This window comes from Nicotiana tabacum, chromosome 3, assembly GCF_000715075.1.
Source record: "Nicotiana tabacum cultivar K326 chromosome 3, ASM71507v2, whole genome shotgun sequence".
NCBI classification, from domain to species: Eukaryota; Viridiplantae; Streptophyta; class Magnoliopsida; order Solanales; family Solanaceae; genus Nicotiana; species Nicotiana tabacum.
Window position 1 is genome coordinate 106,028,118 of NC_134082.1, and position 13,902 is coordinate 106,042,019.

Here is a 13,902-nt window from a genome sequence, read left to right on the forward strand (position 1 = left end):
AGGCCACACTCACTTGGTTTCCCATTCCTTGCATATTTCTCAATGATTGCTCCAGACTCTATACCTTCCTAAACATCTCTTCTTGCTCTGCGTTCTTGGGTGGTTTGTCAGTTTCAACATGAGGCTCAAATTGGGGAGTGTAAGAGTAAGGATCTGGGACTTTGAAGGTGGGCTCCGGTGCATAGTAGTAGGCATCTGTAGTGGGGAATGCGAGCCCACTAGAGGATCGGTGGAGGGTAGCTTGTGGAGGGGGTACAAAAATAGGAGCAGATGTTGGATCAGGGTACGAGGTTATTTTGGCTGGCGGAGCATGAACAGTTTGGGCTGAAGTGTCGGGGTAGTTGTGGTAAGGGGTAAAGCCAGGTGCGTGTTGTGGGGAAAGATCAATAGTATTGGGCATCTGGGATTGAGAGAGTGGTGGAATGGAAGCAGGGTTTTCTATGTAGTTGGTAGGGAACGAGGGTGGAGGGTGGAGGGTGTCCCTTAATCCAGGCTTGATACATTTCTGTCATCTGATGCTTCAACCTCCGGACCTCCTCTTGCAGTTCCGATTCCAACTCAACAATCTCCCTTGGTGGGTCTACAACTCCAGTGTCTGTTTCCTTACTAGCCATGACTGTTTGACGCTTTGATCGGGTGTTGTATGGATGACTTGCCAGGATGCCAACAAACGAACCACCTTCCTGAAACTGATAGAGATAACAGAGGACAACAACACAAAACCACCATGTTAGCGTTAAAGCATTTATCAAATAATAATATCACATTACGTGAAATGCACCTAGCAATGATTAATGATTCTAAAATGGCTTTGAGGGTCGCAGGGTCATATGGCATCATCCCAACTTGCTCATTTCAATCCTTTCTTCTCTTTCTTTTCCAACACCTCTTATCACTCTTTTCTTTTTCTTTCTCCTTTTATTTTGAACCAAAAATGATTTGAACCCGATGTAGGTTGCCTACGTATCATGTCCCTCATGAATCAGACCAAGCGTAGTTCTGGAAAAGTGATGGAAAATAAACTAAAAACAAAATCTTTTTTGGGATTTTTCATTTAAAAACTTTTCGATATTAAAATACAATAAGAAGTGTGATAATGAAAAACCTGACAGACTCAACTACACTACGACAAACTTTGACACTACCTAAAGGACTTAGTACTTCTAGTCAAGACACGAAAGTAAAAGACAACATAAGACGATCTCAAAACACCTAGATAGAATGAATCCTCAAGCTGCTCTTGAATGCGATGATCCTGGCTGGGATGATCCTGGGTTGTCCATCATGCTCAAACTCTGTAACATGCCTCGTAAAGAAACATCGATGCTGGGAATAAAGGCCCTGGCGTGTGCCCTCGCATCCTGAAGTCCGACCCTAAACAAATACTGGCCATGCTGCTCCATGTTTGCTGCCAATCCCGCTAACTGAGACTTTATCAACTCAAGCTTATCCCAGGGATCTTGGTCCGATGCCTCCTCAAAATCATCTATCTGAATTGCCCGCCCCCTAAGTTGTGCTGGCAATGGGGTGCTGACCCCTGGCGGGACGGACTGTAACCAAATCAAGTACTCCTGAGTACACTCGGGCCTGCCAACGTCCTCTACTAATGTATTTTTCTTCATCCTCTTTGCATTGTTCCAGTATTGCACATACTTGATTTCATCAGCCGCCTTTTTGCTAAAATTTATGATGTGCCTCCGAAGATTCAAAGTTGGAGGATCCTCTTATCTTCTGCCCAATTGCCGCATTACCCTAATGGGAGTATATAATCAGACACACTTAAGTCCTATCAGCATCAGGAAAGGCAGCATGAGGCACCCTACCAAGATATCATCCAAAGGTAGCCAAAGGTAAGCCCACAAAACATTCCCATTTGTCCTCAAAACAAGGAACTCAATCCAAGCCGTGACGCCTACTGGGTACGTAAACCTAGCAGATTTCATCCTACGTTCGATGCATATCACCCGATCCCTTAAGGCACGGTCGATGGGACAAAGTAAGGAAGCGATGTGCAAATGATCCATCATCCACAACTGTAGCAAAAGGTTACTTCCCTCAAAATATCTGACACCTCCCTTAACCTCACTCAGGGCTCGGTACAACTCTGCTAAGATCATCGGCACAACGGTAACGGTTTTGCGTTGTTTCTCATGAAATAGTGCCATTACCACTGACTGTAGACGGGTGCTAATGTGCCTCTCATCTAATGGAAAATCCAATAATCCCAACAAAGCAAGTCTGAAAGCTTCGAGGCGATGTCTTTGCCACTTTGCCTTGGTTGTGCAGAACTCATCCCAAAAGACGTCAAAACTATCCTGTGGTCCAAATCTAACAAACAAATAATCCAAGGATATCCAGGACTGCTCGAGACATTTTAAATGCTTATTATCTTTCAGGCCCAGGTCGCTGAGGAATCTTGTCCTAGAGTAGTCTCGGGGAAGTATCATGTCCTTGCCTATATAGCTTAAATAAGTGAGACCAGATATTTTCGCCAAGGTAGGAGTCATCACACACTCTCCAAATCTGAAAATCAAATTTTGCGGATCCCAATAAGTCAGCATCGCCTCCACTAAGTCTGGGCGAGGTGTGATATCAAGAAGGGAAGTTAGGGTGCCCAATTTCTGCATTAACTCATGATGCTCTAACGATGAAAACATTTTCCACCACTTGATCAACTTCCTAGGAATCTTTACCACCATCAGCACTTTGGATCGAATCAGCGGGTTCATACCTGAATAAAGCAAACATGGTTAGCGACTTGGGACACTACGTGATCCCACCACATTTCCTAGTGGACAAATGCAGGACACAACTTGGCTATATTTGCAAAATGGCCTAAGTGGCTGAAAGTGGCTATTAGCGCAAACTTGACAAAGTTGACCCCTAATGCATGAGAAATACTCCATTTAAAGCTTCCATGACTCTAATATCCCGACAATCATGGTCTTAAAAATTACTTTGCGGAAATGGACCCTTTTTTTTGTAAAATGGCTGATGTGGCCAAATGTGGCTAGGGACGCAAATACGACATGGCTGGACCTTAAAGTGATATGACACCGAGTTATAAACTCAAGAGCCTAAGACATGGGTAAATAGCCACTCTTGCGAAAGTAACCCTATTTTGCAAGAATGGCCGATGTGGCCAAAAGTGGCTAGACATGCAAATTTGACAGGAAAGATCTTTAGAATTAAGAGGACACTTTATTGTAGACTCAAGATCCTAAGACAAGAGATAACAAACTACTTTGAGAAAATACTTCTATTTTTGCAAAAACGGCCAATGTGGCCAAATATGGCTATACATACAAGATTTGGCTACGACCCTGTAAGCCAAGAACCTAGGACCTACTAGGAAGATCAGACTCTATGTGGGTTGCCTATATATCACGTCTCAAAAGACGAGAATCAGGTTCGCGTAGTTCGGGAGATTAAACATGGGAGGAAGCCTTTAAAAAAATGCGACTAATTTGGAAAAACTATTATTTTGTATTTTTGATGAAAATTGAAAAAAAAAATCTTTTTCTCCTTTTTTTGAATTTTTGGGAAAATGATGGAAAATGTAAAATCTTTTTGGATTTTTTTTTTGAATTTTTGGAAAACTATGAAAAAAATGTGAGTGGGCCCTACTTTCTTCATTTTCACCCTTCTTTCCCAAGCATCGGTCCGCCAAATGATCCTTCTACCCTCACAGATGCAACATTTAGCACATAGGATGATTAAATGTCATTTTGGGTCACGGGCCCATTTTGACAAAATTTGGACGGGCTTCCTACAAAGGGACACGGTACCTGGGACCGAGCCCTACTAGGTCTAAATGACATGATGCAAATAAAAATGATCTAAAGGCTGACCTAAGTTTGGGGTTCACTAACAAGGCAATTCGGGGGAGCGTATGGTCGATGGTGGCTGCTCAAGCTTTCCACCCACTCCATACGCCGACGCCCCCCTCCCCTTCTAAAATAAGGGTGACTCAACGAAGAGTTCGTGTACGCGATGCGTACTCCGAGACTTGTTGCAGAAAGAATTGACCGGGTAATGCATATGATGTCAGTTATAAAGCAGTAACACATAAAGTAAAAACTGTAAACACATAAACAACTAGCAAATAACAAAATATAAAAACATAATAAAAATTAAGTAAAGCTAATGAAAAAACATAAAACCTCAACCAAATATTCTAAAAGCCAACAAAATCAAGTACTAGCTCGAACCCGCAAGTCCCCAGCAGAGTCGTCAGAGATGTCACATCCCCCTTTTTTTAACAAACCTCACTAACCCTCTTAAATAAATAGAAAGATTTAGTAAAGCTTGAAAAGGGTTTCCAATTAGAACATGACCAAAATTGTGTTCAAAAGAAAATAACTCATAGGCGCCACCTGACATTTGATTTCGGTGTGTCAGGTCACCGTTTTTCTAAAAATGATAATAATTTTCCTTTCAAAACACTCTGAACTCTAAAACTAAGTCTACACCAAAGATTAGGGTAAGGGGGTTCATTTGACTCAGGGAGAAGGTGTTAGGCACTCCTCAAGTCCCGTGAAAGTCACGGTTGCATACTCGATCTAGTCGGCTTTTTAAAAATATTCAATTGAGGTAGAAAACACAGAAAAAGGAAAATAAACACACAAGAGGTTCGAGGTCGTCCCCACCTAAATAAAAGAGAAAGAAAAATGAAAATGAAATAAAAATACTACAAGTTTCTACTTTTGGCCTCCTTTTACATGTACGATGGGGCATTCCCCGAGATAAAATATATTTACAAATTCTTCGGGGCAATCCCCGGATAAATTTAACTAAGGGAACGACCTCTCGCCTCAAAAGAAACTAAAACACGAATGTACTGAAGATTTGCCTACCCAAATATGGCCGGCCTAGACATGCTCCTAATGAATAATATGATCAATAAAGAAAATAAAGTAAAGAACTGAATAAAAGAACAATTAAATTCACTCATGTATTGTTTTTAACTTTTATTTTTATGGGACCGAGCCCTATATCTAAAAATATGAAAACAAATTAATTATCAAATGGGCTGGTCATACCCTGCAAACCCACGGCCCAGTTCATCATTCATACAATTTCACACCCAGCAGGATCGAACAAAGTAGCATTCAAACAGATAAGAAAAACGTTCAGCAAATAAAGGGAAGGCTGAAGAACAATAAAGGAAAATGTGAATCAAAGCCATTAAGAAGAGACATTAAAAGATTTCTAATCACCCTAATTCTTCTTTATCTTACATTATTTAGAAAACAATTTAAATCAATCATAAATTGTGCTCTATACCCTAGATTAACTACACGTCCAAATCTACCTCAAAAGTAAACCAACAAATCTCACAAGGTAACGAAACAGCAACAATGATTTTAAAACTCATTTTTTCTTTTAAAATAATGCCAAACAATCATACCCGATGACAAAAGCTCCTACACTACTGAGATAATATACTATAGAACTATTTTTTTTCTTAAGAAAGACTTTCAGCTCATTCAATCGAAGAACTAAATCCCAACTTTTTAAGATTCGACAAAAAATTCTACTCAAGAGGTGGACTGAAACATGCCATAAATCACCTTTGGTAGGCTAGAAAACCCAACTATTGACAGGTTAACCTCGAGACACTCATGATGGATTCATCTTATATGAAGATTGTAAAGGCCAGTTGACAACTTCAACTCACATAATCCATGTTTGGGCCATAAAAAGAAAGCGAGCGAACATATGGATAATTATAGTTTTAGGCGATTTTTAATGGTAAAGAATCACATGAATATTCATCCATATTTGACTAAAATCAAACGCGATCCTGGTATTCTTCTATAAAAATTCTTTGCCGTTCAGATGTAAATTCACCACAAAATAGATTCACTCAATCCCAAAGATCTGTTAAACAAGACTAAATAAAATGCTAAAACAGAGGAGTGAACAAACCCCAAGAAAATTAAACAAATCTCAACTATCAATTACCCATATTTCTGGAGGTAAGTGTTTCAATGTAGAATACCAAATAACCCATCTTAAAATGGATCTTTTAAGGCTTGATTCACCATAAGCAAATGAGAGCAGATCTAATGGTAAAGAGACGAACCTGAGAAAGGCTGGTTTTCGATTAATAAAGATATTCCAACAATTACACGAACAAATTTAACTCGAACGGAATCGCGAGCCAACTCGAACGGCTAACAAAACCTCAAAGCTCCACAATGCCTCAGTTGAACTCCATGAAAGAGAATCAAAACAGAACTGAAAAAGATCATTTTTTTTGTATTTTTCGAAGTGGGAGTCAAATTCAAACCAAGAAGAATTCAATTCTTTTTTTGTATGAAAAATCGAAAATCAGAAGAGAAATGTCGAAATCCAGTATCAAAACCCTAGAACTTTTTCACCTTTTCTTCTCTGTCTAAAGGCTCCAAATATACCCTCTCTCGAAGCTTCTTCTTCCTCAGCAAGAAATCGTGTGGGACCCCAAAATCAAATCCGAAAATCCCCCTTTCACAAACAAAAATTGGAAAAATGGAGACTTTGGACAAAAATCTTTATCCAATGGTTTCCATTTCTCCCAAATTTATTCAAGGGCCTCGGATTTGTGTTTAAACAAAAGAAATAAAAGAAGAAATCCGTGTGAATCGGATTGAAATGATGAGATTTAGTACGGAATGAATGACGTGGAAGAAGGAGAAGAGAGAGGGGGACCATGGGATTTGTTGAGGGCGAACTCGCCCGATTCCGGCGAGTTTGGGCGAGTTGGAAGCGGGCAGAGGGGTTGGAGGAGAGGGAAGGTATGGGGCGACTAGTCTTTAGGTTTAGGGTTTGGGGAAGATTAAGCTTTTATATGGTTGATGGAATTAATGCTAGCCATTAGATTAATTGGGATGGAGGGCTAGGATTCAAAGAGGGGATGGGGCGGGTCAGAGGGTTATTTAGGGCGGGTTTAGTTGGGGATGTGGGCTGTCCGGTTTGGGCCTTCTCTTGTATAAAATTGGGCTAAATTTGTACTTCTTAAATTTTTAAAAGTCCATAAAATAATCAACACAATCTTTTTTTAAATTAAACTAAACTAATTTCAATTAATTAAATAAACTATGTAATAATATGAAACTATATATTTTCTAATATATCATGTTTTATATAAATTAAAAGTAAGAGTGAAAATCGTAGTAAAAATAAAATATATGGCTATAAAAATCTTAATAGCCTAGACTAAATAGAAATAAGGTAAAACATGAAACTATATATATATTTATTATTATTTTTTGTATTTTTCAAGGATTATACTAAAAATTTAAATATAAAAATCAAGGCAAACTTAGCATAATACTACTATAAAAATACTAATGAACTTAAAAAAAATAAAAACAAAAACAAGCATATCTAATAAGATAAATTGAAACTTTCTTCTTCTTTTTTTTCTTTTTAATTTGATTTGAAATTAAAAACAAAAAGGCTAAAATTACATAATAACTCAAGTAGATATTTTAAAACATAAAGATACTAAAACGAACTTTAAAACTATGCGAGTCAAAAATTACTCTCTTTGGGACATACATATCCTTGGAGGTCTGCCCATTGCGGGCTCTCCGTACGAAGAAGTGGAACCTAAGACAAGAGAACTTATCGGTTTGGACGAAAAACAGATGAGATTTATTCCTCGATCTTGCGAGTATTTATTTGCTGCCTTCCATCACCTTAAGGAAGGTACGGGTGTTAACCAAAAGGTCTCCTTAAGCAAGTGGACAAATTTTTGATATAAAAAAGCTTTAATATATAAACCTGCCCCACTACAAAAGGAAAAAAAATATGCATGCCTAAAGTTGACATATAATCCTAACGGAGTTATTTCCGAGACAACTAGGTAGTCGAGTGATCAAGAAGCTATATTCTCCAAGCTTAGGGTGAGGTCTGACAAGAAAGATGAAACATATATAGCAGCCTTCTTATCAATTTGGCTATGTGCTTTTGTGTTTCCCCATAAGGTAGAGAACTTCATTCGTCCCGAGACTTTTAAGATGGCAAGCATGATGGCAAGCGGACAAAAAATTAGTCTTGCGATCCCAGTTTTTGCGAGTATTTTTTCATGTTTTGAATAAGATTTCGTGTTCTTCCCAACTTGATCAGGTCAAAGTTTGTTTTTCTATCCATTATGTTTACGGCTAGCTTGCACATTAACTCAAAACTCATTATCCACTTGCTAAGGATCCGTTTGTCCCTTTGATGGTGGCATACTCAGGAGAGGGAGCTGCGAGGTACTTTGATGAGAAGGATGCAAGAAAAAGCATCCACAATGGGGAGGATATAGTTTGGACACCAACAATGTTAACCAATTCTCTTCCTTATTATTATGTGGATAATGATGCCCCTCAAGAGTTGGAGTCAAATTACTTCATGAGCTTACGTTTTAATTACTTCTCTTTGAGATATGATGACTCATTCATCATCGATCCATATAGCCCGCATCGGTTTGGTCGTCAATTTGGGTTTTACCAGAACGTCTCTGGTTTTTTGGAGAATGATATCTGTGCCTCTCTAGATGAAGGACTCAAATTTTTGAAGATTTGCACACTGTATCGGTTTATGTCACATGCGGTTTTTCCCCCAAGGGGAGATCCTGTGGAGAAGCCTTTCTCCACCAATTATATGTCTTGATGGGAGAAAGCGCATGGGAAATTTCTCGAGAATAATTTACAAGATCTTTAGAGAATGTTAGGCTAAAATCTACTACTCCTTTAGGAGGTGAAGATCAAGGTGTTGGAAAGATGCTCTCAAAAGTCAAAGAACCACCAACTCCAACCTCAAAAGTAGTTACACAACATAAGAAAAGGAAGCTTAAATCCTCAAAGATGGCTTTGAAAGAGGTGGTGTGCACTTCAACAGATATAGAGAAACACCCTCCAGTTCTTTCATTTACCACGCGAGTTCCTCAAGATACAAGACAGAGTACCAATGAAGATCAAAATTGGAAAAGGAAATGGCCTAACCCAGTAGAGATCGTAGAGGTTCCAAGTGTTGATAGTCCCTCAAGAACGCATACAGCTTGTAACAAAGAGGTAAAATACAATCACCTCGCCTTTTTCAATTTTTTTTCCGAATAGCTTCACTATAAATTAATTACTTTCTTTTCCTTTTCCTTATGCAGTTAAACGTCATTGGGCATCCGATGGTATCCCCACATGACAAGGCGTAAGTGAGTGATGAATCTATTGGAGGGCCTACGTCTAAAGTGAAGTCATCTTCAAAGGTATCATCTCTTCCTCATGACAAATCCCTAAAAAGACAAACTCCAAATGAGATAACCCCGTTCCACCAATGACAAATACAACAGTATCTATTTTTGAAGGAAAGAGCATTGTCTTTAATCGCAAAAAGAAATTCATCTTGGGTCTTTGGGAGGATATTTGCAATAGACTCTCCAAAACTCGTGCAGAATTGATCTCATTTTATAGCGAGCAAATCATTGAGATTTTCGAGGATATGAAGAAGACGAATATTTTGGATCTTTCTCCATTAGAGGGTTTACTGGATTCACTTTTTGAGCTTACCGTGTCATATAACCAAGAGCGATCCAATATGGATGATAAGACGAGTGAAGATGAGAAGCTAGAGCTGATTTCCAAAGCTAAAGAGCGTCTTGAATCGTTCAAACTTGAAGTAAGTGAGAAAGTCAAGAAAGTTTCCTCTAGTGAAAAAAAACTGAACAAAGTTGCGAAGGAGTTGCAGACATTACAACAATAGAGGGAGAACCTCGAAGGTATTATAGAAGCGACTCAAAAGGAGGTTTAAGAGATTCAGACAAAAATTTCAACTGCCGAGACTGAGGTTTCTTCATATGACAACATAAATTTGCTGATTGTTGATGATTCGGCCAATTTGGAGGAGAAGAAGAAGAATCTAGAAACTAGCTGTCAAGAATTGATCAACTATAAGTTTTGTTTAGATTAAGTTATTAGCATTATCTCCCATTTTATCTTTATGTTAGATTGACCTAATGGATATTTATTTCATCTTAAATAAGATTGCTTCCCTTTTGCTTTACATTGCCCGACATTTATCTTAGTCGCATAATTTTCAGCTTTACGTACTTGTAAGGAAAGATTTATATCTTATCGCGGGAGAGTCCAAATAACGAACCGTTTGATTTTTTGAAAATTAGACTTCAATATCTAAAATATATCCAAAACTTAGAATCAAACACCTTCAGAATCGCCCCAGATAATATTTTTGAAACCAACTTTAGATTCCACCAGGTTGAAATCTGCACAGTCTCACCAAAAAAATCATATCTTGGAGTAGAAAAGCCAAAATCATGAACCGTTTGATTTTTTGAAAACTTAACTTGAAAATATTTAACATAGACAAAATGCAAGATCTAATGCCCTAAGGATAGTTTCAGATAATAGTTCGAAATCAATATTAAATTCTGATGCGGCGACGATTTCATATTTGCATGACTTCACCAAAACTTGTGTATCTCTATGTAGGAATGTTGAAATCACAAACCGTTTAATTTATTGGAAACATAAATTCCAAATCTATAACATATCCAAAATTCAAAATTTAATACCTTAAGGATAGTTTCAAATAATATTTTGAACTCAATACTAAATTCTAACACACTGATGATTTCATATTTGCACGACTTCGCCAAAAGTTTTGTATCTTGAAGTAGGGACGTCGAAATTACGAACCACTTAATTTCTTAGAAACTAAACTTCAAAATCTAAAATATATCCAAAATATAAAATTTAATACTTTAAGGATATTTTCAGATAATAGTTTGAATTCGACTTTGGTTTCTGATATGCCGACAGTTCCAAATTAACGCGACTTCACCAAAAAAATTGTATCTTGGTGTGGAAGCCTTGAGATTGTAAGACCTAATTTAATTGTCAGAAATTGAAATTCAAGAGCTTCATTCTCAACAAATATATGGGGTTCAAGTCTCATTGAATTTGAAACGTCGTGAAGGCACACAAAAAAAACTTAAAGCTTTGGTGAACATGAAGACATAGTGAATCCTCAAACTTCAATGCAAATGTTGGGCAGCCTCCTAAAATATATTGATCATTTCATTGAAGACACCAATTTACCATAGCGGCTTGCCCTCTTTAAATCAAATGGGATCCAAAATTTAACAGAAGAATGGTATCTCAGCTTGATTTTCAAGTGCTAATTGAATGGATTATATTTCATCGTACTTCATTCGAACAACGATGGGGGATTATATATCTTTTGAACTTATGCGACTGAACTCAGAATGAAACTCTAAGCTGCCTACATACCTCGGTGAAGAGGATCAAGTCATACCGTAGTTCAGAATGGGTGATTTTTTTGTTTTATTTATTTATTTTATTTTTTTTATGTCCTAACTTTTGCCTAGGCTGCCTCTTTCGAGGTTTTTTTAACCTAGCGGACCTTTTTTTTGGGTCGTACTCAGTTTATACTCATGCGGGCCAGAAGTATAGGAACATGCAGTTTAGGCTTATGCGTCAAGGAGCCTTGTAGCTTGAAGGATAATACTTCTTCAAAAACTTGCCATTGATAGGGCCGATTCTCATGCCATCTGCATCAACCAGCTTGTAAGCCCCACTTGAATAAACTTCTTGCACGACATATGGCCCATCCCATTTTGAAGTAAACTTCCCTACAGGTTTAATGGAAGTAATAATGGGTATTAGTATGGCAAAGACTTGATCCCCTACTTGAAAGGATCTTAGGCAAACTCTTTTATTGAAGGTGCGAGACAATCGAGTTTGATAACATTCAAGACTCTGTTGAGCTTCCAACCTATTGTCATCAAGAGCCTCCAACTCTGCTAATTGAAGTCGAGCATTTTCTTCATCAGTGATCCCTTCTTGAATAGCAAGTCGTAATGAAGGTATTTGACGCTCAAGTGGCAAGATGACTTCGACTCCATAAACGAGTGAATAAGGAGTCGCTCGTGTTGGCGTGCGGTGAGTCATCCTATATGCCCATAAAGCTTCTTCCATAAGGTCATACCAGTCTTGTTTGGATTTGAAGATGACTTTCTTTAGCAAGTTGCATAGAGTTTTGTTGAATGCCTCAGCTAGACCATTGGTGGCAGCATTGTACATAGAAGAGTTACGTTGATTGAAGCCAAAGAGATCATAAATTTTATTCAACAACCTATTATCAAATGACTTTCCATTGTCCGTTATTATGTAACGAGGAATGCCAAAGCGATAAATAATGTTAACTCAGATGAAATTTGCAACATTTTCCTTCTTTACTTCCTTAAGAGCAACAACTTCAGCCCATTTTGCAAAGTAATCGGTTGCACCCAGGATGTACAGGTGCCCACCAGAGGACTTTGGCAGTGGTCGAACAATATCAAATCCCCAAGCGTCAAATGGTCAGGATGCCACAGTCGGGTGCAACACTTCAGGAGGTTGATGAATAAAATTCGCATAGAATTGATAAGCTTTGCATCTTCGAGCGTAGTCCATGCAATCTTTTACCATCGTTGGCCAATAATATCTCATCCTTTTTATATGGAAGTGGAGCTTTGGTCCAGACTGGTGTGACCCACATACCCCAGAATGTGCTTCTTGCAAAGCTTGGAGTGCTTCATCTTCCCCTAAGCATCACAAGAGTACTCCCTCGAATGATCTACTGTATAGCGTATCTATGTAGTAAAGGAAGCGAGGTGCACAACGACGGATTTCAGTTCTTCTCCGCGGATTTGCTGGAAGTATCCCATAGCACAAGTAGTCGATAATGGGTTGTCGCCATTCTTCTTTCTCGACTTCAGAAACAGTGACAAGATGCTTGAGTTCATTTTCTTCACCTTCAGCCTCATTTGGTGGTGGTACTACCCATTTTTTGCAGACAGTAACTTGTGCTTGATCAAGCAGGGTTAACGATGAAGCTAGGGTAGCTAAAGCATCCGCCTTCTTGTTTTCTTTCCTTGGCACATGATGAATAGTCACATCACCGAGCCACCCCATTAAATTTTTAGCGTAATCATGATATGGGCGTAGTTCAGGCTTCTTGACCTCGTACCTACCTAAAAGTTGATTGACCACTAACTGGGAGTCTCCAAAAACTTGCAATTGCAATTGCTTCATATGAACGGCTATTTCAAGCCAAAGTATTAATGTTTGATACTCAACAACATTGTTGGAATAGAGTTTTGTCAAGGTGAAGGAGTAGGGCAAGACTTCACCTTGGGAAGTGACAAATACTATGCCAGCACCAGCTCCTCCACGATGACAAACTTGAAGGTTTGGTGAACCTGAAGACACAGAAAATCCTTGGACTTCAATGCAAATACTTGACATCCTCTTAAAATCAGCCCATTGAAAATATCAATTTACCATGGAGGTTGCCCCCTTTAAATCAAATGAGATCAAAGTTCAACAGGAGGATGACATTTCAGCTTGATCTTACATTCCTTCATACTTCATTCGAACAACAATTGGGGAAATATGTATCCTTTGATCTTATGCGACTGAACTTAGAATGAAACTCTAAGCTGCCTACGTACCTCGGCGAAAAGGATCAAGTCATGCCGTAGTTCAGACTGGGTGATTTTTTAAATTTATTTATTATTTTTTTATGTCCTAACTTTTGCCTAGGCCACCTCTTTCGAAGTTTCTAACCTAGCGGACTCTTCTTTTTTTGTGGGGCCGTACATAGTTTAGACTCATGCGGGCCAGGATTGTAGCAACATGCAGTTTAGGCTCATGTGTCAATGAGCATTGCAACTTCAAGGATAATACTTCTTCAAAAACTTGCCATTGATAGGGCCGATTCTCATGCCATCTGCATCAACCAGCTTGTAAGCCCCATTTGAGTAAGCTTCTTGTACGACATATGGCACATCCCATTTTGAAGTGAACTTCCCTACAGGTTTATAGGAAGTAATTATGGGTCTTCGTACAGCAA

At 38.6% G+C, this 13,902-nt stretch overlaps 1 protein-coding gene across 1 annotated transcript; it reads right to left on the bottom strand.

The window, feature by feature from the left end:
- Positions 1-1,011: 1,011 nt before the first annotated feature.
- LOC107761339 (uncharacterized) lies at positions 1,012-6,785 on the bottom strand. Its single transcript, XM_016579570.2, has 2 exons — positions 6,089-6,785; positions 1,012-2,731 (listed from the first exon to the last, which is right to left on the bottom strand). Exon 2 carries the CDS (start codon positions 2,727-2,729, stop codon positions 1,770-1,772), a length of 960 nt encoding a protein of 319 aa, XP_016435056.1. The 5' UTR covers positions 2,730-2,731; positions 6,089-6,785; the 3' UTR covers positions 1,012-1,769.
- Between the last annotated feature and the right edge of the window lie 7,117 nt (positions 6,786-13,902).